A 24,894-nucleotide genomic window follows, 5' to 3' on the forward strand; every position below is an offset into this window, starting at 1 on the left:
TTCTTTCTTTTTTTTTTTTTTAATTTACATGACACATGTGAGGTGTCTGATTTATTCAAACTGTCAGTCAAAGTTCCTACCATGGAACAGGAATTGACTAGCTGGGAGCTGTGGGGCTGAACAGGGCAGGGATGACCAGACATCAGAAAATATGAGTTTCTGTAATAAACTTTACTTGATTGACGTGCACTATTCTTTTTCTATATCATTAAATTCTACTTCTTATTTTTGCATCTGCGTTTATTAGTATGGGAACCTTCTTGCTGTTCTTTGATCATTCCAAGTATGTTCCCCTTCAGGGCTTTGCATTTGTTGTTCCCTAACGTATGAAATGTTCTTCAGGTCTCTGCACGCTTGTTCCCTTAATTCCTTTATGTCTCTGGTCAAATGCCACCTCACCAGTGAGGTCTCCTTTGACTACTTCATAGAAAATGGAAAATTTCCCATGCTTTCCTCTGTAATTTCTTATCTTTCTCACTAGGCTGCATCGTCCCATCTGCCATTTCATATGTATGGGTTTATTTGTTTATCTCTGCCTCCACCAGCCAGATGTAAGCTCCATGAGAGCGTAGATTTTGTTTTGTTCACTGCTGTGTCCCCAGCACCTAGAGCAGTGCTGGTACACAGTAGGCACTCAATAAATATTTGGAATGAATAATTGAATATTATATTTTATGTATGTATTACTTCTCTCCCTCCCTCTCTCTTTCTCTCATCTTTTTCAGATCTTCTGCTTCAGAATTTCTCCTTCCTCAAATAAATTGAGAAGTTTCTCATCTTTTTGTGTGTTCCAGAATAGATCAAATAACATGAATATTTCTTTCCCTGAATGTTAGAAATTATTTATCCATAAAACTATTTGAATTTCTTGCTTTCTGGGAGGAAGAGGATAAATATTTGACAGCCTTTTAAATTTATTTGATTGCTGTTTGTTTATTCAGGCTTTCTGCTGCTGCTTGAATCAATTTTGGCAATTTATATTTTCTTATAAAATGGACCTTTCAACTTAAAAATTTCAAATTTTTTAACTTTAAATTAAATTTGTATTATTTAAAAAATCTCTTGTGCATCAGTAGTTTTGATGTCATTCTACCCTGTTGGTATTATTATTTTTGTGGAAATACTTGCTAGAGATTTTAATTTGTCTATTTTAATTGTCTTTTTTAAAGAAATCAGTTTCTTCTTTATATGGGGTGTGTGTGTGTGTGTATGTGTATGTGTGTTCTTATTCTAATTTCTTGAATCAAATGTGTGGTTAATTTGTTTCCAATAAAAGCATCTAAGGATATGAATTTTCGTTTGAGTACAGCTTTGGTTGAATCCCATAGGGTTTTCCCCTCCATAGTTTTCAATATGCAGTATTCTTGCCATTTATTTTTAAATATAGTCCTCTTTGTTTTGGAGTAGATGTCACTCAGGATGGGGTGATAAGTAGTTTAATTTGGGATAGAATTTCCATAAGTAGTTTGGGACTCAGGTATCATCCATGTGTTATCCATCAGACATAAGAGAGTATATCTGCCACAGGACCCAAAAAGGGCCTTTTGAACGTGCACTGGAAGATTTTCCCCCGGCATTTCTGGCACACAGCACCTCTTAGACAAACAGGTGTTTGGCAGCTAATGAAGACTCTTTTCTTTAGTAGAGTAGTCAGGCCAAATTTTATAGTTATCACTGGCCCTCAGCAGCCATAAATCTTGAACCCGAGTCCTGTGGCTTGCCTCCATGGGAAGTGCTGGGAGAATCCCCAGCGTGATCCTCTTACTTGATTGCTTCAGTCAGTTGCTTCTGAGCAGGGCTGTTGCTAGAGCTAAAGTTCGGGGGAGGTATCCAGGACTTCATTTTAATTTCAGCAAGTATGAGTTTTACTTGCATTTTTCCCCCCATGCTTTTTTTTTTTAATTAAATTTAAAAAAAAAATTTATTTTGATAGACACAGGATTTAATAATCACCAGACAACAGCCAGCTGTTGCCCACTCAGTGCCCTTTGGGGAAGTTTGTGTTGGTTAAAACAAGGCAACTTGCTTCTGATTTATGCTGATCTGATCTTAATATACGCCTCTGGGGCTCTGAAGTAAGAGTAACTACTAAAGGCTCAAATCATAAGCTCCAATAGGGAAGATTTCCAATATTCCTTTCTTTCTTATGTGCCATTGATGTTTCACTTTGAACGCCTACTAATTACTTGGCCTAAGAGCTGACCTTGTAGGAAGTGAATGAGATATTAAGTAGTTGTCACACTAGAAAAGCCTATTTTATTCTTGGGAACAAAAATATTTGGAGGGATATGGAGAAAACTAGAGAAAAGCAAACACATTTAAAAAGAATCATTGGGGCCTAGGTGAAGATACGGATTTGAATCACAGTCTCCAGCCATCACTCTTGCTTGGAGGACTCCTGAGATGTCAGAGAAATCCAGGACCGTATATCATGACTTCTTTCCATTTCAGCATGCTTCAGAGGGCTCTGGGACCAAGAGTTTTTATTTTTTTAACCAATATTTATGCCATCTCTCCTATGTACCAGAAGCTGTGCTAAGGGCAGCAGATGTAGTGGTGTTTATGGAGACCTGGTCCTAGTGGGATTCAGACAGGCAGTAGTAATACATCGGGGGGCAATGTTGTGATGATACTGGAGCACATGGCAGAGCCCCCAGTAAGGCCTGTGGAGTGAGAGAGGCTGAGGGAGACCTGGAGGATGTGGAGGAGTTGGCCAGGAGAGGAGTGGTGTGTGTGGATGGGACCTGGGGGAGAGTAAGTCACACAGAGAAATGTCCAGGCTTGGCAAGAAAATAGAAAGGTTCAGCCTGTCTGGAGCTGGGGGGCAAGGGAGTGTGCAGAGAGAAGTTACAGAGGTGCTCGGGGCTTTCCTGTCCTTGCAAAGGACTTGTATCCTTATTCCAAGAGCAGTGGGATGCCACTGAAGGTTTTAAGTCGGGGCAAGACATGGTTAGTATTTAGCTTAGAAAGATCCTTGATTGCTGTGTGGAGAATGGATGAAGTGTTCAGTTAGAAGCTGCTGAGGTGGTCCAGGCTGGAGATGGTGGTGGTGAGAATGTTGACCTCTGCCAGGGATGGAGAGAAGAAAAGTGACTTGAAGGAGTCTTCAGAGGTAGAAGCAGCAGGTTTTGGTGATTAATTGGATGCAGAGGATGAGAAGAAGAAGCTGGGAAAGATTCCCAGTTTTCTGACTTGGGCAGCCTATTGGAAGGCTGCCCCCCATTCACTGAGATATGAAAGAAAGAGAAGAAATGGTTTTGCTGGGAAGATTTGCTTTTGTAGGTGTTGTGCTTCTGGTGCTTATGGACTGTCTAAGGGCAGATGTGCTGCAGGTCTGGGCTGGAGATTGGGGTTGGGGTGTCATCAGGTGATGGAAGCTGTAAGAGGGGGTCAGATCACAGAGGAGAGGGTGCAGGGTGAGCAGAGGGACACTGACATTTATAGTCAGGCACCGAGTGGCCAGCAGGCTTGAGAGTCAGACAGGAACGAAGGCCAGCAGAGCAACGACTACGATTTTGTGACTCCAGGAGCTCCCCCCGCACCCCAAATCATCCCAAAGCAACCTTGAGCTGGCAGCCCGGAGCCTTTGTTCAGGAATGAGTCTCCACTCTCCAGGCTGGGGGGCTTGGCAGCTGGAAACTTTTCAGGACTTCTCACCGTGGTGTTTCACTTGTGTCTTAAAGTCAGTCCTTGCCTGTCTGAACCTCATTGTTCAGCATTATTTTGAGGAAATGATTATAGTCAGTCATAGTGCAAGGCTCTGAGGGTTTGAGTGTTATGCTGTGTCAAGATTCCATCAAATCATAGAATCTTGGCTCTGGGGAGACACGTGGGAGCATCTCGTCCAGACTCATCCAGAGCAGGAAGTCAGGGTATACTAGTCTGCTGGATGAATGGCATTGGCTGATCTTTTTCCTTCTCAGTGGCTGTTGGGGACACACAGTATTATTTCCATGTTCTGTGCCAGCATAGATTCACCGTGACAATAAGCTACTAGGAGTGTTAACAATCGCGAGGGCGGGAAGGCTGCTTATACTGCTCTTAGGGGGAGCTCAGGACTTTGCAGTTGATTCTAATCCAGTCACTGATGATCCTCATGAACTTCCCTTAATGGCAGTGGGGACAAAGTTGCTTCTGTTTGGCAACTGAGGGTAAAAGGAAAGACCCTTGATGCTTAGATGGTCTTCAGAGCCCCTATTCTGGGAGCGATGGGGCGAAGAAGGATTGCTGACCCTCTTCCTCATAGTTTTTTCCACCCATCTTCCTGAGCGTTGGTGTAGCCAGGAGATGGAGGAGAGAGGCACATCCCTGGTCTCTGGACACATCCATATTGTTGGTACCAGTCGCTAGGGACTTGAGGAAAATAAAACGTTGGAGCTGAGCAAGAGGCTCCTCTGCTCTGTGTGAATTTCACACTGGTAGCCTTTCAACAATAGACCGCTGTGAGGCAAACCCCGTAAAATTACTCAGTCAACAGACCTCATCATGTTTTGGATAAAAGCACTTCAGGATTTTAAGATGAAGCAGTCATGTGGCCACTGAGAGTTTTCTGATTTGCTTTCCCTCAGATAATCTTAGAGGGGTGGATCACCTGGAACTTTCCTGTTTTGATTGTGTCGTGAGGTATCTCTGTCTCTCTCTCCTACTTATCTTTTATTAAGGAACTTTGAAACTCAAGTGAGAGTAATGAGGTTTTCCAGGCTTTCACTGAGACTGAAAGATCTGGTCAGTGTCTCGTGGAGAGGTAATACTCATTCTTCCTCTGTTCCCCCCACCCACCCCTTACAAAGAAAATTTCTAGCATATTGGAAAGTTGAAAGAATAGTATAATGATTACCAACCTACCTTCTACCCAGATTTCACAATTGTCAACCTCTTGCCGTCTCTGTTTTTAATCTCTCTACACAAATGCTTTTTACTAAAGGTTAAGGTTATGGGTTAGACATTGCAGAAGAAAAAATTAGTGAACTTGAAGTCAAAGCAATAGAAACTATTCAAAGTGAAACATAGAAAAAAGATTGGAGGAAAAAAACCAAGAAAGTATCAGCAAACTGTGGGACAACTTCAAGGAGCCTAATAATATACAAATGAAAAGAAAGGTGAGGTGTGTGGTCAGAAATTTGAAGAAATAATAGCTGAACATTTTCCAAATTTAATGAGAACTATAAACTCAGATCCAAGAAATTCAATGAACCCCAAGCATAAGAAACATGAAGAAATCTATGCCAAGGCACACCATAACCAAAACTGCTTAAAATTAATAATAAAAAGAAAAAGGAAAGAAAAGTAATTAGCCAGCGAGCAAAGACACATTACCCATAGAACAGAAATAAGGACAGCAGCAGATTTCTTGTCAGAAACCATGTAAGCTAGAAGGCAGCAGAGCAATCAGTATCTTTAAAGGGCTGAGGTATAGAAAATATTAATCTAGAATTTTATACCCAGAGACTATATCCTTCAGCAACAAAGCAAATTAAACACTTTCAGACATTAAAAAAAAAATAAGTTGAAAGAATTCATCACCAGCAGATCTGCACTACACGACATGATCTGACAGGGAAACCTGGTTCTACGCAACAGAATGAAGAGCACTGGACTTGGTAACATGTGGCAAAAATAAAGCCAAGTTCCCACAGAGACCGGTTGTCTTTCTCCAGTGCATCCCCGTTAGCCTGGACTTCCATGCCGCCCCCTCCTGGGATTTTTCTCACCTCTCCTGTTTTGAATCGTCCTGCCTCCTATATTTCGTGTCTTCCTTTCTTGGTTTACTCTCTCCTGTTTTGGTGGAGCTCATATCCCTGGAGCTTCTGGGAAAAGAAGAGTCATTTTATAGAGACCTTGTTTGTCTGAAAATATCTATTTTACGCTCATACTTCATTGATGGTTTGGAGGAGCGTGGAATTCTAAATTGGAAATTGTTTCCTTTGAATTTTGAAGACTTGGCTCCACTTAATTTCCAGTGCTGCCTTTGAGAAGTTGGAAGCCACTGGAGTCCTAATCTTTTGTACACATCCCATTTTATCCCCTCTGAAACTTTCATGCCGTCCCCAGTGTTCTGGACTTTCATAGCAATTAGCCTTGGTATTTGTTCTTATCCACTGGGCAAGAGCAGGGTCTGGAAACTTTTTCTGTGAAGGGCCATGTGTTTAAATAAAGTTTTTGTGGTCCATGTATGATCGCTGCCACTTCCCTAACCCTTTAAAAGTGTAAAGGCTGTTCTTAGCTTAAGGTCTGTACAGAAACAGGCTGCAGGCTGAATTTGGCCCGTGGGCCACGGTTTTCTTCACATTCACTGGGCCCCTTCAGTCTGGCAACTTATGCTATTTAATTCTGGGAACATTTCTTAAATACTTTCACAATGATTTCTTCTCCTCTATTTTTTCTTGGTGAAATTCCTCCTACTCAGATGTTGAATCTCTTAGACTGGTCCTTTAATTTTCTTATCTTTTCTCTTCAGTTATGTCTCTCTTTGGCTCTTTGCTGTGTCCTCCAGGAGATTTCCTCAGCTTTACCTTCTAACTCTTCTACTTAATTTAATTTTTTAAATTTTTGTTTATTTTTTAATTTTTTCAACCAACATGTACAAAAAATGATCCGTCTTTCTCCTGCACCCTTGATGAGCAAATGACCTCTCAACCCAGAAGTTATATTGCCTCCCTCTTCGTCACTGTTGCATTTTTTAAATTAATTTTTTATTGAGGTGACATTAGTTTATAACACTATAGAAGTCTCATGTGTACAGCACTGTTTCTACTTCTGTGTACACCACTGTGTGCTCACCACCAAAAATTTAATTACCATTTCCATCAATCTATGGTTGATCCCCTTTACCCATTTCACCTCCCCCACCACCACCCCTTCCCCTCTGCCAACCATACTCTGTTCTTTGTTTCTACATGTTTGTTTTTCTTTGGTTTGGTTTGTTCACTGATTTTGTTTGTTTTTTTATATTCCACATATGAGTGAAATCATACAGTATTTGTCTTTATCTGTCTGACTTATTTTCACTTAGCATGATACCCTCAAGTTCCATCCATGTTGTCACAAATGGAAATATTTCATCTTTTTTATGGCTGAGTAGTATTCCATTGTGTATGTGTGTATACCACATCTTTATCCATTTATCTGTTGATGGAATAGACAGTTTGTTACCATTTCTTGGCTATTGTAAATAATGCTGCTGTGAACTTAGGGATGCATGTATCTTTTTGAATTGGCGTTTTTGTGTTCTTTGGATAAATACCCAGTGGTGGGATAGCTGGATCATATGGTAGTTTTATTCTTAATATTAAATATTTAAAATATTTTGAGGATTCTCCAGATTGCTTTCCATAGTGGCTCACCGATTTATACTCCTACCAAGACTGTATGAGGGTTTCCTTTTCTCCACATCCTTGCCATCACTTGTTATTTCTTACCTTACCCTCCTTTTTAATTTTAAATTTCTGCTATCATGTTCTTTAAAATTTTCTAATAATTCTTTTTTAATTTTATTTTTTTGTAGTCCCTATTCATGTTCCATGAATGTGTTATCTTCTTTTATGTTTCTATATTTAAGAAAAGATTTTTTTAAAAATCTCTGCATAGTCTATTTCCTCCATGCTTTGCTGTTGTTGTTTTGGTTGTTTTGGTCTCTCTTGTCTATGTAGGAACTTTCCTCAGATGAGTGGCAAAACCTGGCTGGCTGCTTGTGATTAAGAATGAGAGACATAGCGGGGAGGGCGTAGCTTAAAGTGGTAGAGCGCGTGCTTAGCATGCACGAGGTCCTGGTTCAATCCCCCGTACTTTCTCTAAAAAGTAAATAAATAAATAAACCTAATTACCTACCCTCCTCCAAAAAAAAAAAAAAAAAAAAAAAAGAAGAAGAAGAAGAATGAGAGACATAGATGCTGATGGTGAGCTCTGACCTTGTGGATGGCCTGATCTGGGTGGGCTGTTCATTGGGGAGCCCTCCATGACAGCGTCTTTGGGTTTCTCTTCTTGGGCTTGATTCCCCTGGAGAAGTCTCTTTCTGTCTCCTGCCAGGGAGGTAAAGGTCTGGCTTCCATAATTCCAGGATCTGAGTGGAAGAAGAGGCCTGGGCGATGGAGGGTAGTTCTCAACAATTTGTACAGGTAGTCATTTAGCCCCTCTGTTTCAGGTTGAGATCCACACTCTCAACTGTGCCCAGTCCAGGGAGCCTCTGCACGCTGCCCTCTCAGAAGAGGAAACTCCTAGCGCTCTGCCATGTTGGGGAAGAACAGTCACCTAGTGGTGGGAGGTGGTAGAAAGAAACTAGGTGTAACTGCTTCTCAAATTCCTTTTTACCTCAATGACTTACACCTTCTCCCACTCTTTTAAGTTCCAGAGGTGCCTGGCACTGCCAGTTCCTGACACTGTTGAGGATTCCTCCATGTGCATTTGGGGCGTTTTCGATGTCCCTACTGCTGGCTGAGGACTCCACTGCCACTGGATTCAGCTTTCCTAGGCCTGCTAAGTCTGTTACGACACATTTATTGAGAAATAAAGACTCAGAATTTAAAAATAAGACGTTATCTTTTATAATTTTGAATTCCAGGAAGAAAGGAGGGGAGTGGCTACCAGCTAGATCTGGGGACCACCATACCCTAGCTTCTTAGCAGAACACCTTGAGGCCACTTTTTTTTTCTTCTCTTTCTTGCTGAAAAGAGAATGGAAATCTGCTGGAGTCCTTGGGCTCACTGTCTGGTCAGCAAACAAAAGCCTGATTAAACAGGCAGGTTAAAAAAATATTTGGGACATCCCAAATCCAGGAATTTTATTCTGAGTTAGCTCATTAATTCACTCTGAAGCAGAAAATTAAGTGACACCGAGGTCATTGCTTCTAATACTGAAGTATATCCCCTCCTAGACCCCGAAATATATCCTCAGTGGAGTGGTTTGGCACTGAACTTTTTACTAATTTATACGATTTGGAGTGGCAGACTTCACCAGTCAGTTCTCCCCCACACCCACTCCCTAGGAATGCTGGGCAGAGGCCACTGTCCCAGCGCAGAACCAACTCAGATTCTGAGGGTGATGCTCAAATGATGCCTAGACGAATGGGAAGAGGGCAAAGATAGCCCACCTATACAAATACAAAAAGACAGCCAGAGAGTTGCCTCTGGTCTGGGTGATTTAAGCAGAAAAGAAAAAAAACCTACACAGAAACTTTGTAAAAAGTTTGGTAAGGAAAAATGAAAGAAAAATGGCATAAAAGCTCAGGTAAAGGATTTATTCTGGAAGAAGACCAGTACAGAGAAAACAATTTAAATCAGTCTCCAACGTAAAAATGTTGAACCAAGAGTTCAAACGGGAGGTAATGTGAAATAACAGAATGAAGTGGGAAGCGGGCCAGCCCGTGCAAGGAAAACAAAAAGCAATGGGATTGCAGAACTAATGAACCAATTTGAAAACATAAGAAGCAAGATCTGTTCTCTCGGGTATGGAAGACTGACATGAGACTGTCACCCAGTCTGCACATTCGGTGAACATTTGTGCAAACTCAGCCATTTATTTCTCCTGGATTTTCAGTGTTTCTTCTCTTTGGAGCTCCATCCTTTTCCTGTGCTTGGTTCGGAGCCCAGATCTCAACAGGATGTTTTCTTTTCCTGGTATCTTATTGTAACCAGTTCCCTAGAGTTGGGAAAAGGTAACAGCCCTCCTTTAGACCTTTGTGTGTGTTGGGTGGTGTGTGTGTGGGATGGTGCTTCCTGCCTTCAGAAAGCTTCCTGAGGCTTTTGTCATCTGTCAGTTGAACAGAATGGCTGTTTGGACGGTTCCAGAGGGAACTTGACCTTGTGGCTTTGTCATGCTATGTGAGATTAAACATTTTATAATATCTCAGACCTGAGGCAGGTTAAATCTTAGAGCAGAATAGATTGGGCTGGTCAGAATCTTGGACCTTGTAAGTAAGATGATTTCTATCACCACTGTCACGGACAAGTCACTTGATCTCTCTCAGGTTCGGTTTCCTTATAAAATGGACCAGATCAGGGTTTCTCATCCTTGGCACTGTTGTTTGGGGCTGTCTGAGCCTGTGTGTTGTAGGATGTTTAGCAGCAACCCTGGTCTCTCCCCACTAGATGCCCATAGCACCCTCCAATCATGACAATCAAAAAGGCCTCCGGGGTCAGGGCATATAGCTCAGTGGTAGAGTATGTGTGCTTAACATGCACAAGGTCCTGGGTTCAATCCCCAGTACCACCATCAAAATAAATAAGTAAATAAACCTAATTACCTCCCCCCCCAAAAAAACAAAAACAAACAAAAAGCCACCAAAATAATTTTTTAAAGTCCTCCAGATACTGCTGAATATCCCTTAGGGGCAAAATCACTCCCCATTGAGAACCATTGGACTAGACCATCTTCTGTCTGCTCTGGGTTTCTGAGATTATAGGAGACATTCCATTCTTTCCCCCTCTTTCCAAAGTATATTTTCTCTAATCCTTTAGTCCTTAGGGAAACTCCTATTTGAGTCAAGAATGTGATTTGGAATCATTAAATGCTACATCTACCAATTTAAGGTACTGGCCCCATCTTGGGCCAGGATCGAGATAGATACCTGTTCTCCATCCCTGCAGTTCAAGGAGGAGGTTCTGCAGTCGTCATGGAATCTGTGTAGGAGGAGGACAAGGGCTTTGCAGAGAAACAGGTATAGGCTGGAAGGCAAAGGGGGTATTAACAGATGAGGTCTGCTGCTGTTGGGAATGCATGGGGACAGTGTGTTCTCTCTCTCTCTCTCTCTCTCTCTCTTTCTTTCTCTCTCAAATGTAAAATGCTTCCCAAATAACTGCAAGCTTATCATTATCTTGTATAAAAATGGCCCTCATTCTTGAGTCCTTTCTTTATAAAAAAAAAAAGTCTTATTCAACAATACTTATGAGAAATAGTAGCACTTCCTGCCCTGGAAGATTAATTGCCATTTCACCATTTTGTGTCTTTGTTTTGTCTTTTTGTTTCAAAATATTAATATAACTGAATAGTACTTACTATTATAAGCTATGCTTTTAAGAAGAGGTGAATTGTTTTGGTTTCCATTTTTGATTGATTCTTCTATTTGTGTCAGTTGGTAACTTCACAGCTCCTTTCATCCAAGTTGTAGGCAACCTTAGGAAGAAGGAAATAGCTGTTTTGGAACCGAGGGGAAGTGACTTGCATCTACAGGATGACCGGGAGCTCGTATTTCTAACCTCTTTTTGTCCCCAGTTTGAGATTTTCTTTCTACTAATCAAAGTTGTCAGGTCCCTGAGGCTTTGTTTTAGAGACCTTCTAGTGCCTTAACCTTCTGGCTCTGAACTTTAGGGAAGAGAGTAGGGAAAATAAGATTGAAAATGGGGATTTCCTGTGAAAGAGAAAGTAAAGAGTCATTCCTGTAACTCTGTCCAGCATCTTGATGGGTCTGAGGTTAGGGTTTGGTTTCTCAGAAAGCAGGCATTGGTTGTAACACACTCCTCTCAGATGTTGGCAGCAGCCCAAGTTTCGGATGTCATAACTTTGGACATTTGAGTCTTATGCAGCCTCTGGGTGTGCTGACCAAGGCAGTGTGATCAAGCCATTGTTCACCCATCTCCACACTTTCTGATGCTTGTGACCTCCTCCCCTCTCTCCCCATCCCATCGCCCAATGAGCAAACTTCAGTAGGAACATTCTCAGATTAAGCAATTGTCTTTCAACAGTTATAGGGAGCAGTACCCTGTTCTTGCCCTGTGCCTGACAATTTATGGCCTCTATTTTGGTCTCTCTCACTTCTGCAAAGGACAATTTAGATACAAAATTATAGTAAACTATAATTTTAGATAACTAATATTTTATAAGGATAAGCCAAGGTACTTGTCTTCAAATGAAGACACTATGGAACTGTTCCAAATTAAGTAAAACTGCATTTGGTTTTTGAATTTGAAGTTTTTATCTAAAAATTCTCTGGTGAGTTTTTAAAAACCGCTTTCTTGAGATGTAATTCACATATAATACCATTCACCCACTTAAAGTGTAGGATTCATTCAGTGGCTTTTAATATATTCACAGAATTGTGCATCCATCAGCACTGTCCATTTTAAAACACTTTCATTACCCCAGAAGGAAACTCTGTTCTCCTTAGGCGTCACTTCCAACTTCCCCATCCCTCCTGTCTAGGCAACGACTCATCTGCTTTCTGTCTCTGTGGATTCGCATGTTCTGGATGTTTTGTACGTTTGGGATCGCATATCACGTGGTCCTCTGTGACTGGCTTCTTTGACTTCACATGTTTTAAAGACTCATCCGTATTGTCACACGTTTCAGTACTTCACTCCTTTTTATGACAGTAACATTCCATTGTCTGAGTGTACCACATTTATTTATCCATTCATCAGGTTGGTGGACATTTGGGTGGTTTTCTACTTTTTGGCAATTATGGGTAAGTTGCGGTGGAGACCTGTGTTTTCACTTCTCATGGGTATGTGTCTAAAAGTGGAATTGCTGAATCACATGGCAGCTCTTCATTTGTTTGAGGAACTGCCAGACCGTTTCCCCAGCAGCTGCACCATTTTCCATTCCCATGAGCACTGTGTGAGGCCTCTAGTGACTTTTAGCTTATGCTTCAGGTGTAATGCCTTCTTTCCCAAACTAGACTGTAGGTTCCTTGAGGTCAAGAAATTGATTTATATTTTTTTTTATAACCTCCATAGACTTCACATGGTTATGGGCATTTTATTGTGCAATTGCTAGACACTTCTCTTCTCTGGGCCTAAGTTTCCTCCTTTGTAAAATGGGAGTGATTATAGTATTAATCTCTGAGGGTTGCTGTGAGCTTTAAATGAAAGGATGCATGGAAAATGTATCAGACAATGTATTCCATGTAGTGAGTCTCAAATAACTGTTACTACTATTATTATTGTGGGCACTTTTTCCTTATTGAGACTGAATTATTGATTGAGTTTTTACTCTAATATGAGCTTTTAAAAGTATGTTGGCTAAGGCTGCGATATCTCAGACACTGGTTAAAAATGAGTGTATAGAAAGATGCTAGGATGGCAGAAGCTTTGGATATGAGTGTTTGTATCTGTACATCCACACACTACCACACTTCTCACTGAATTTGAGTGAACAGTTCAGGGAAGAACATTTCTAGATCCTTCTGGCTTGCAAAATTGGACTGGCCAGGACAGCCATAGTTTACCTGTCATGTTCCTCAAGAAAAAGAGATCTCTCTCTCAGAAATCCCTGTGAAAGAATCTCTGAGACTTATGCATTGGGGGTTCTGAAGCTTGGGGGTGTCAGGAGGGTGGCAGCCCCGGGATGGGTGTGTGTAGGTGGTTGCACAGATCTCCGGGTGCGGGGGGTCACCTTATTCAGCCGTGAGCAGAATGGCTCATTCCTCTCCCAGCAAACAGTGTGCAGTTATGCCACTTGGGAGGTTCATTCATTCTGCAGGCATTTGCTAAATCATTATTTTATGCCAGATGCCAGAGATGGGCGGGAATGAGGGTGTCGGGATGGGAAGGGAGCTGTCATCTTTGAAAGTGAATGAATGAGGCTTAGTGTTCAAGAAGCCGAATACAGTGAGTGACTTGTGGCGTCCTCAGCAAGTAAAGTGAGACTCGGGCACCACTGCCCCAAGTGCAGCCTGACTCTCTCCCTTCCCAAGCTTGCCAAGTCCCTCTCTTCCTAGACTGTCCCATCCTTGATCCTGACTTGGGGACTTCGCACCTGTTCTTCCTATACCTGGAAAACTATCCCCCCAGATCTTCACAGGGTTGGTTCCTCCCGTCACCTCTGGAGTGTGATGGAGTTTTGACAGAAGGTCCTCCGAGGACCATTGGAAAGACCGCAATATGTGTCATTTTTTAGAATGACCTTGTTTATTTTCTTGTGTTTTTTGGTTGTCTCTCCCCCTCCACATCAAGTATAAGCATCTTAGGAGCAGGAATCTTGTTTAGCTTCTTCATCGGGGTCTTTCCTGGAAGGATGTCTGGCACATAGCAGGTGTTCAATAAATCATCATTGTTGAATGGATTAAAGAATGTATACACAGAGAAACAAACTGGAAAATGGGAGACATGTCACAAACTTCATGGAGGAGCAATAAGAAACCAATTTGAAATCACTGGATTCTCCCTTATTACGAAGGTCAAATGCCATTTTAAAAAGATGCTGATGGTGCCAAGTACCATTCTAAGACTGAACTAAGAGCTATACACACATTAACCCATTTAATCCTCTCAATAACTATGAGGCGTGTGTGGTCATCCCAGTTTTACAGATGAGGAAACTGGCACAGAGATTTAATAACTTGCCCAAAGTCACAGCTAGTAAGTAGAGGAGCAGGGATTTGGACCTTAACCACCTGACTCCAAAACTCACCTAAATTATTTTGCTTTACTTTGTCAAGGTAATCATTGCATCATATCAAAGAAAGGCACACCCGGTTCAATTCCAGAGTCCAGTCCACGCCAGTGCCCGGGAGACAATAAGTTTAGTGGGAAGAGCATCTGGATGGGGAACCAGAGACCTGTTTCTGCTCATTCTGGAGTGGCCAGTCAGTAGCCTTGCCCACTCCAGATGGCTGTGTTTTGCAGGAGTATCTCAATCCCAAAACAAGGAACCTCGACTCTGGCCTTAGACGGTCTCTAAGTTTCTTTCCAACATAAGTGTTAAGCACCGAAGAAGTGGAATCATTGAAACTTATTTTACTTCCCAGACCTCTGCCCGGGAGCCACATGCTTACAGTCCCACGCGCGCGTGTATGTACATGGAAAAGATCTGGAAGGTTGCCCCTAAACCCTTAGTGGTTATTTCCCTTCAAGTGTGGGGATAAGGAGGGGAATTTCACATTGTATTTATACATCTCTATTGCTGATTTTCAACAAGAACGTGCTACTTCTATATTATTAAAAACATCAGAAATGCAAAAAAATTGAAGTGGTTTGTAGTTAGTTACCAACAGTTTCTGTGTATGTCGGTATTTCTAAGGGAAGGATCTTGAGAGTATCAGGAAGGCTTGTTTTCAAGTAGTAGGACCATTTCCTCCTGTTTTGTTTAGCCTTAACTTATTCCACCTGGGAAGATGCATTTGCTTAGCAAGGAGGATCTTCAGCCCAGAGCCATTCAGAGAGACTTGGTTGTGCCTTCAGATATCTGAAGCACTGTCAGGGAAAGAGGAACAGACTTGCTGTTGCTTCAGAGTGGAATTACCAGCATTGCGTAGAGTGGAAAGGACGAGGTGTGGAGTCCCAGCCTGGTGTGCACGGGTAAACAGTGGAGCTGTCTTCCTATGTCTGGTTACTGTTGCCACATAAAAGTCCTCTTGGCTTTTATAAAGTGTTTATTTTGTAGCTGCCACCTTACTAAAGGTTCTAATGTTTCTAATAGTTGTTCAGTTGATTCCCATGATTTCTGCAGACAGATACTATGCATCCTTCTTACCAATATTATACCTTATTTTGTTTTCTTGTCTAAGTGAATTCTCAGAACACTGTTGAGTAATAGCAGTGTGATAATACAGTCCTGTGTCTGAGGTGACATGAAATACCTTACTTTCTGGGGCCCCTCCTTGTGCTTCAGCATTAATGCATCTCTTCTTAGATACACAGAGGTCACTTGTCTCCTCAGAAGGGGCATAAAGGGTCTTCTGTTCAATTTTATGTTTGCATTTAAGATTTATATACGTTGATGAGTTGGTGCCATTATTCCAGAACGTATTCACATGTTTATTGTGGGTGAAAGAAGTTTAGAAATTTTTGGTGAAATACCTGTAGCGTTTAATATCTAGGTATTTTGTGATTACTTTAAAACTGTATTTTAAATATGTATTTCCTTTTTTCTGTTCTGAAGTAGTGATTTCCACTAATTTGTCTTCTAGCTCACTGATCTGTTCTTCTGCTTCAGTTAGTCTATTCTTGGTTCCTTCTAGTGTATTGTTCATTTCAATGATTTTATTCTTCAACTTTGGGTATTCTTCATATTTTTCAATTCTTTGCTAAGAAACGCTCTGGGCATCTATACTCCTCTTGAGTTCTCTGAATATCTTAGCTATCATTACTTTAAACTCTTTCTTAGGTAAATTACCTATCTCCTCATCACTTATTTCTTCTTCTGGGATTTTATCTTGTGCTTTGTCCTGGGAGATGTTCCTTTGCCGCCTCATATTTTCTGTCTTTCTATGTGTTTGTAGATTCCTTCCACAGGCTTTGGGATTATTGTTTTCTTATTTCTAGTATCTGCCTCTGGTGGATGAGGCTGGACTAGAGGCTTATGCAGGTTTCCTGGCAGGAGGAACCAGTGCCTGCCCACTGCCGGGTGAGGCTTGGTCCTGGACCTCTGGTTGGTGGGGCTGTGTCTAGAGGCCTTTGTGGCTTAGGAAGTCTGCCGATGGGTGCGGCTGTGTTGTTTGGCCTGAGGCTTCCCTGCAGGCTGTTGGGTGGGGCTAGGTCTTGTTGCTAATGATCTAATCAAGATGTCAGCCTCCAGGAAAGCTCATGTAGATTAACACTCCCGGAATGTCTGCCACCAGCTTTTATGTCCCCTGAGTGAGCCACAGCTGTCCCCCATGTCCCTAGGAGACCCTCCAAATCCAGCAGGCAGGTCTGGCCCAGGTTCCTATGAAATCACTGCCTCTGAGTCTCTGTTTCCCCCAGTCCCGTGGGGCTCCTGGACCCAAGCCCCCCTGGCCTTCAAAGCCACATGTCCTGGGCTCTCCTTCTCTTCCCAGTACCAGGACCCAAGCTGGGGAGCCTGACATGGGGCTTAGAGCTCTCACTCCTGTGGGAGGGTCTCTGCGACTTAACAAATCTTCAGCTTGTGGGTTGCCCACCCTGGGGGTATGGGGCCCAATTATATTGTAAGCACACCCCTCCTACCATTGTACTGTGGTTCCCTCTTTATGTTTCCAGTTGCAGAAGATCTTTTTTGCTATGTTCCAGTCTTTTTTCGATGGTTGTATAGCATTCAGTTGTTGTTTCGTTGTAGTTGCGAAGAGAGGCAAGCTCATGGTCCTACCACTCTGCCATCTTGACTGGAACCCTATATTTCCTTTTCATAGGGTTTTACAGTGTCATCACAATAGGTGCCTTTTGTTGAGTGCTTTGTATGTGCCAGATATCTTACCAGGCATTTGGCTCATTAATCTTCACAACAGGTCATTAGAGTATTACAATTTTAATTTTGCAGATGAGAAAACTGAAGCCTAAAATGTTTTGTACTTGCTCAAGGTCCACAGCTAACAAATGCCTCAACTTGGATTTTCCGTTGTCTAACTTCAGTGCTTCCCAGGCATTTTTCCTTAATCATAAGGGTTGGGAGTGACCTTTGCCTGAGTAACTAGCCTTGTACCCTCATACTGCTGGGGGTTATTCAACAGGGTGCCTTTCAGAACTGCCCCTATTGAGCTGCAATAACTGGAAATTCCCTGTACTGTGGATTGGTCAAAGAGGAGGAAAGTTGTGGCCGGAGTTTTCACTCCATTAAGTGCCTCAGCAGGGTGGAGGTGCTTCTCCAGGTGCATGTGTCGGGGCAGCATGGAGCTCTGGGGCTACAGAGTGTAGACTGCTTGAAGCCCCCATGCTTCAGAGGCCTTTGGTGATGCTCCCACTTCTCCCAAGCTTCCAGCCCATGTCGTATTAGTCATGCTATTTGAGATGGTTTGGTGGGCCGTGGGCTTAGGTGCCCTGACACATGTCACTGCCGAGGGCAGACATGGGTGCCAGGGCTGTAAGGGCAGGGATTCCCCAGGGGAGGAGTTTGCAGCTGTCCTAGAGCCTGCGCTGAGGGGCTCCAGTGGATATACTGGGTGCATCTGAAGGTGTCCCTGGTAATCTAGACCGCCTGCTGTTTTTCTCAGGACTTGGGAGGGATTGGTTATGTTTGAGAGTCACCCAGGACCTAGAGGATGTGGTTGAGAAGGAATCTACTTTCTTAGCCCTTCGGCCATGAGGGAAGCAGAGTCCATCAGAGCCACAGTCCTTACAAATATGGAGAAGTTGAAGCTGCCCTGGTGTCTCCTGTCCCATATACACAGACTAGGTGGCAGTGGCGTGGACAGTTGGCCATAGAGACGTGGGGTTTGGTATGTAGAAATAAGACCTGCTGGCGGGACCAGCTGGGAAGGCTTTATTGTTTCTCTCCAACAAAGAGGACTTACAAGGGAGATGAAATGTGATTGCCAGGGATTATTTGTGAGGAAGTAGCCCAACCGACTTGATTCTTAATGCTCAAGTGGGCTCTAATCCTTGTTTCCTTTTCGGTATTGGATTAGAAAAATGTAGGGCAGGATTAGAATTGGCTGACAACAATACCCACTGCAAATACAGGCCCCGAGAATTTCAGAACAGGAATCACTGGGCAGCAAACGCTGAACCCACAGCAGTGCTTCCAGTCGTCAGGACTTCTGACACTTGTTTTCATTTTCCGATTATATCTCTGCCTTCCCCTATCAAAAGGTGAGTGGAATTTAAAATCAGTGATCTTTTTTTTTTTTTAACATTTTTTATTGATTTATAATCATTTTACAATGTTGTGTCAAATTCCAGTGTTCAGCACAATTTTTCAGTTATTCATGGACATATACACACTCATTGTCACATTTTTTTCTCTGTGAGTTATCATAACATTTTGTGTATATTTCCCTGTGCTATACAGTGTAGTCTATTCTACAATTTTGAAATCCCAGTCTATCTCAGTGATCTTTTTTTAAGTGAGTTTAAATTAATTTTGTGTGGCAGCCAAAAAAAAAAAAAAGTTCATCCTCAGTAATACAAAAAAGATAGTGAAATATGCCATTTTCTGCAGTCATGTTAGCAAACAAACCTCAAGGTATTATTTAACAGTTAGTATATTATTTTGGAGAGCCATACAGAGTACTGATGGGGGTATAAAATGTGCTTTTGGAAAATAATTCAGCAGAATTTATCAAGAGCCCTGCACATTTATACTTTTGCCCTATTCATTTCACACCCAGAAAGCACTCCTAACAGAATAATTTGTGCAAAGAGAGGCCCTGGGAACAAAGATGTTCACTGACACATTACTTTTAGCGCATTTTTCCTGTTGTAATAACTAATACATTGTTAATGCAGAAAGCTCAGAAAAACATAGGAAGGCACAAATTGGAACTTAAAAGATTAATCAGACTCTTAAAGCACATAAATAGCATTTTGTTATAAAATTTTCTAATTTTTCCTATGCATATATCCTTTAAAGAATAGTTGCAGTGTGCCTTTTCCCCTGAGCCGCATAGTTTGAGCATTTTCTCCCTCTCTTGTACTCACCTGTGGAAACTCTAACCCTAGTTGAAACCAACTCTTCTTTCCCTCCTGGCTTACCCCTGGACAATGGAACGTTATTGGTTTAAAAAAAAAATCACACAATTGAGCTGCCTGGTCTTACTTTAAATTTATGGTCACGAACCTCAAATTAGCCCTTCATCCTGTTGAGAAATGCTGAAACATCTCTGTAGGAAATCCACTTTCCCAGTCTTTGGGAAGATATGTGATATCATCTTTCTTCAAACCTTCCATAAATAACACCACTCTTCCCACTCTGAGCCAGTGACCTCGTGTCCAGCAAGGAAGGCCCTCACCTCTGCCCAGTCTCTTCAAGCCTACCAGTCGTCTCCTGTCTCTTCCCCACCGGATGCAACATGATGCCTGCCTCCTTGTCCCCGGTCAGATTCCTCCTGTGTCTCAGATCATCCCAGCCCCTTCCTCCTCCTCAGGGACCGCAGTCTTTTATCCATCCGCCTCCTACGTCATCAGTCTCCTGTCTTTTGTTTTATTACCAATACCATTAAAAAATACCCTAATTTCTCACATCTTAAAAAAAAAAGTTCCTTGATTTCACATTCTCTGTCTACCCTGTCTAGCTTTCATACTTTTTTTCTGCTACCTTTTATAGCAAAACCTCTTGAAGATTTGTCTAGTCTGTCTTCTCTTCCTCAGCACTCGTTTTAAACTGGCTTCATCCTTACTGTTTCACGGGAATGTTTGCCAAGGTCAATAGAAGTCATGTTTCCATCCCATCTTACTGATCTTACAAGCATTAAGGATTTTCTCCAACCTTACCTCTTACCTCTGTGTGGTTATAATGCCCAAATTTTTACCTGTAGCTTCAGAGCAGTCTTTCAAGCTCCCCCTACCCAGACCATATCTCCCCTCGGATGTCTCTTAGCCGTCTCAATCTTTAACCAAAAAGGATTCTTGGTATTCTCCTACAAATCAGTTCTCCTCCCTGTAATCTTTCCTGTCTCTACATCAATTTCTTTATTTAAGCCAAGCACCTAGAAGTCATTTATGTTTCGTTCCTTTACTTTCCCCCCACACCCAATTCAGCACCTAGCCCTGTTGCTTTTGCCTCCAAATAGATGCCACATTCACCCACTTCTCACCGCCTCCACTGCCACCAGGCGTGGCTGGGCCTCCTGACTCTACTCCCTGCTTCAGTTCCTGCCCCGCTCCAGTCTTGTCTGTCCAGCACATCAGATGACATCCCCACCCTCGGTGGCTTTTCAGTGCCTTTCGAATAAAACATACTCCTGTGATCTGGCCTCCAACCTCAGCCTCTGCCGTCTTCAGTTCCAAGAAGCGGTCAAACTCCTTTTCCTTTGTGGCTTTCCCTCTTCTTCAGAGAGGCCTTGCCTGATCCCCTCTTAAAGGTAGCTCTCCACACCTGGTTTTTTGTTTTCTGCCTCAGCGAAGGTTGTTTATTTACCTCCAAGCCCTTGTGTGGGGCCTGACCGCCCTTTGTGTTTTGTCTGCTTCCTTCCCTGGAGCGTCAGCTCAGAAGGAGCAGCACCACTGCCCTTCATCCCTGGTGCTGGGTCCAGGGAATGACAGAGGGGACGAGTGAGTAGGTATTTTCCGTTATCATTATTTCAAGTGGGTACATAGTATCTGTTGCACAAATGTAACCTGATAGGCTTAACCTCTGCCTTATTATTGGATACATTTGTTCCCAGTTGTTCACACACTGAAACATGGGCAGTAATCTAAAAGGTTACTGGGAAAACTGTTGACTAAATGAGGAACTATTATGCAGGCATTTAAAATCCTGAGAAGCATTTTTATTAACATGGAGAAATGAGTTTTTGTTGTTTGCTTTTTAGGGGAGGTAATGGGGTTTGAACCCAAGACCCCTCGTGCATATTGAGCATGTGGCCTACCACTGAGCTATTTCCCTCCCCGCTAGAAACGAGTTTTCTTGATGAAAAACACAGAATACAAAATTATATATACAGCATGATCTTAACTGTAAAAGTTCATGGGAAAAACGAGTTGGAAATAAGCAAAAATGTTAATTATGTGTTTCAGGATGGCAAGATTACAAATGATTTTTTTATTCTTTGGAAGTATACAAGTGATAATACATGGTATTTTCTTCTTTATATTTTTCTGTGTTTTCCAAGTTTACTGCAATGATTGTGTTTTTTTTTTCTTAATAATCAGATAAAAAGTTCTTAAAAATATTAAAACACTTTTATGACACATCAGATTACTGGGGAGTCAAAAGCAGAGTTGAGGACAATTGTGCTCCAGAGAATGACCTAAACGTTTGAAGCACACTTGCTAATAACAGCTCTTAGCCTTCAGGTCCTTCCAGGCCTGTGCATGATCTGGGTTTATAAAGAGCAGCAAGAATGCTGTTTCCTGTGAATCCCCTGCAGCCGGGTAGACTTGTGTGTGGTGTGGCATTATAGAAGCTGTGGCTTACAAAAAAATGTTGATTTGGGGGTGCAAGCATCCCACAGATGTGCTCAGGGTTGGAAAGATATCGCAGCTGTTCTTCACATCTGTTTTTGGAGCTTGAGGGGGGCTCATGTGGCCTGGGGTATTCTCATAGCATTTTACTCACTTATTTTAAGGCAGTGGTTCTCAAATCCCAGATCCTTTTGGGAATTTGAGGTCGAAAATGTCTTCATAATGAGGCTAAGATGTTATCTGCATTTTCACTCTTATTCTGTCACAAACGCACAGTGGAGTTTTCCATATGCTATGGTCTACACCAGATTGCAGAAGCAGCTAGGAGAACCCAGCTGCCTGCTATGAAGCCAGACATTAAGGAGAGTTGCAAAAATGTAGAACAACGCCAGTATTCTCACTAACATTTGTTTTATTGTGGAAAATATAAGTAGCATTTTAATGAAATGCAAGTAGGATGCCGAAGAATGGGTTTATTATTATTTTTAATGAATTAATACATATTTTTTAAATTTCTCAATTTTACTGTAATACAGTAAATGTCAATAGATATTTACCTACATACACAAACACTCTCTGAGGTCCTCAATTTTTAAGAATATAAAGGAGTCCTGAGACCAAAAATCTGAGAACCATTGAATTAAGGAAACAAAAAGAGAATTGTCTTTATGGTGGATTGACTTTGGCTCAGTAGACAGATTGGTTGAATTGCATGACTCAGGAGAACAAAGCCTAGACAGGGCAAGTGGCCTAGCCTAACAGGCAGGGGTTGGAAGTCCTTGGGATTAAATTAAAAAAAATTTTTTTTCCTTCCTCCCTCCTTCCTTTTCCTTCCCTTCTGTAGAGATCATGCATGATGTGATAAAGAAAGTAAAGAAGAAGGGAGAGTGGAAGGTAAGTTGACGAGCACAATTAATGACCTTAAAGGTGAGTTCATGGGGACGGGGTGACTCGGGTAGCGCTGGGGAGAGCTGCTAGGCGTGGAATGAGAAACTTTGGTGTGTTTAGGAGGGTACAAAGAGCTTCTGATCTGCTATGCCACCTGTTTTATTTTTTAAACTAACCTTGAGGAAGCTGCCTCATGAAATGAAAACTGATTGGACCTTGTAACTGCAGCAGAAAGCTTGCAGACCCACATTTTTCTCTCTCCTGTTGCCCGGGTTTACATCATTGAAGAAGGAGAGAAGTAGCCTTGTTTTAGCTTCCTCTCTCCACTTCTGGTCCATAGGAAACATCGGTAACTCAGTACTCTGCATTTCTGGGCTCTTTGTGAAGTCTGATGCAGTCAGTGGGGGAGAAGGTCATAGCAGATGCCGGACAGGCTGTGAGCTGTGCCCTTTGCTTCCAGGTGCTGGTGGTGGACCAGCTGAGCATGAGGATGCTCTCCTCCTGCTGCAAGATGACGGACATCATGACGGAGGGGATAACAAGTGAGCGCGGCCTCCCTTCTGCCCTCCGGCAGCACTCAGCCTTCCCTGGGGTGTTCTTTCTCCTCCCTAGTCGTTGTTATCCCACTTGACTTTAGATCTTCCAACAACCTGGGTGGTAGTACTGTAAGTTCCTGAGAGAGACCCCAGGCTTTCTTGTTCATCGCTGAACCCCCGGCACCTAATCCAGTGTTAGATGCCCATTAAATATCTGGGAAAGGATGCCAAGAGGAAGGCTAAATCAACGGGGGGGGGGGGGGGGAGAGGAGGAGGCAGGCAGGCCACCCAAAAGGAAAAATGGGAAAAAGACCTAAATAGGCACTTAACAAAGAAAGAAATCCAAATGGCCAATAAATAACATGAAAAATTGCACATCCTTATTAGTGGTCAGGGAATGCAATTAAAACCAGAGTGAGATACTACTATGCACTCAGATTGGAGTATTTAAACCATGATAATGCCAAGTGACAGCGAGGATATAGAAAAATGGGAACTCTGAGTGTCAGTTGGTTCAGCTACCTTCCAAAACACTTGGTGGTGTCTAGGAGAGTTGAGGGTATACTTGTCCTGTAAGCCAGCAAGTCCACAGTTAGATGTGTGTCCTAGACAGCTCAGGCATGCATGTCCAGGATGCACATGCAGGGATGCTCTCAGAGCATTGCTCATGGTAGCCCCACAGTGGGAATTACCAAAACGTCCATCAGGAGTAGAATGCTAAATGAATTGTGGTACAGTCACACAGCAGAATATTATATAGCAAAGAAAAGGAACAAACTCCAACTACTTGCTCATTCTGAAGTGTGAATGAATATAATAAACATAGTGTTGGATAAGAAAAGCAAGATATGAAAGAGTACTTATCAGTCTGCTTTAATTTATGTAATGTTCAAAAACAGGCAGAGCTAAGATATAATGTTTTGAAATGCAGGGACAAGTGAGTCTTAAACAACCATAAAGAGAAGTGATTACGGTTCTTGTGCTGATGGTAGTTCTCTTTGGAGGGAAGAGAGGGAATGGTGATGAGGGAGGGGAATGAGGGTGGGCGAGAGCACTTCTGCGGTGCTGATGGGTTCTGTTTCCTGATAGGGTGCTGCTTATGCAGACATTTGCTTTATAATTATTTGTATGTTTATGTTTTATTCAGTCTTTGGAATATGTGTTATAATTTCACAATAATAGGTTTTTAAAATAAGTTAAATCACCTGCCGAAGGTCACTAGCCAGTGTCACACCTGAGACTAGGACACAGACCTCCTGGCTCCTGTCCTAAGCTCTTTTTCACATTTGTGTGCAGTTCAAACCTAACTTAGGGGCCCCTATCAAGAGGGATCATGTATTTTGACCTGTGAAACAGCATTGCTTGAAAAGCAGTCTATTTTGAGATAGTATTTCAAACAAGGAAGTTAACCTTTGTTTTTCCTCCTAAAAAATGTTGGGAGGAACATATCTATTGCAATGCAGCTCCCAATTTTTCCCCTGGAGATGACTTTATATGGTATGTGGCCCACAGACTACTGCTGGTGTTTGTCAAAATTACTGCTTTACCACAATTACAGGAGGAAGAGTAGGGAGGGTTGAGATTTTCATAAAGCTAAATGAATTTAATTTGAAAGTTTGTCCTGTATTCTAAGATTATATTTTTTCTATTATTTGGTGTTAAAATGTTTTAAAATTGTGAAAGTATGGTGATAATATAATGTGGATTTTCTTGTTGATTAAATTCTATGTGAACTATATATAAACAGGTAAAATAATTTGGGGGGTACAATCACACCTTGGATGCGATTCCTTCATTTTTAAAAA

The 24,894-nt window shown here is 42.1% G+C and overlaps 1 protein-coding gene across 2 annotated transcripts in view; it reads left to right on the forward strand.

Moving 5' to 3' along the window:
* STXBP1 (syntaxin binding protein 1) overlaps positions 1–24,894 on the forward strand; it is a 62,290-nt gene that overhangs the window by 7,366 nt on the left and 30,030 nt on the right. For both annotated transcript variants that reach the window (XM_074362268.1, XM_074362267.1), the window contains exons 2-3: positions 22,510–22,559; positions 23,014–23,095. In XM_074362268.1, coding sequence (XP_074218369.1) covers positions 22,510–22,559; positions 23,014–23,095 — 132 coding nt within the window. The remainder of the gene's footprint in view (positions 1–22,509; positions 22,560–23,013; positions 23,096–24,894) is intronic.

Source organism: Camelus bactrianus, chromosome 4 (assembly GCF_048773025.1).
Source record: "Camelus bactrianus isolate YW-2024 breed Bactrian camel chromosome 4, ASM4877302v1, whole genome shotgun sequence".
Lineage (NCBI taxonomy): Eukaryota > Metazoa > Chordata > Mammalia > Artiodactyla > Camelidae > Camelus > Camelus bactrianus.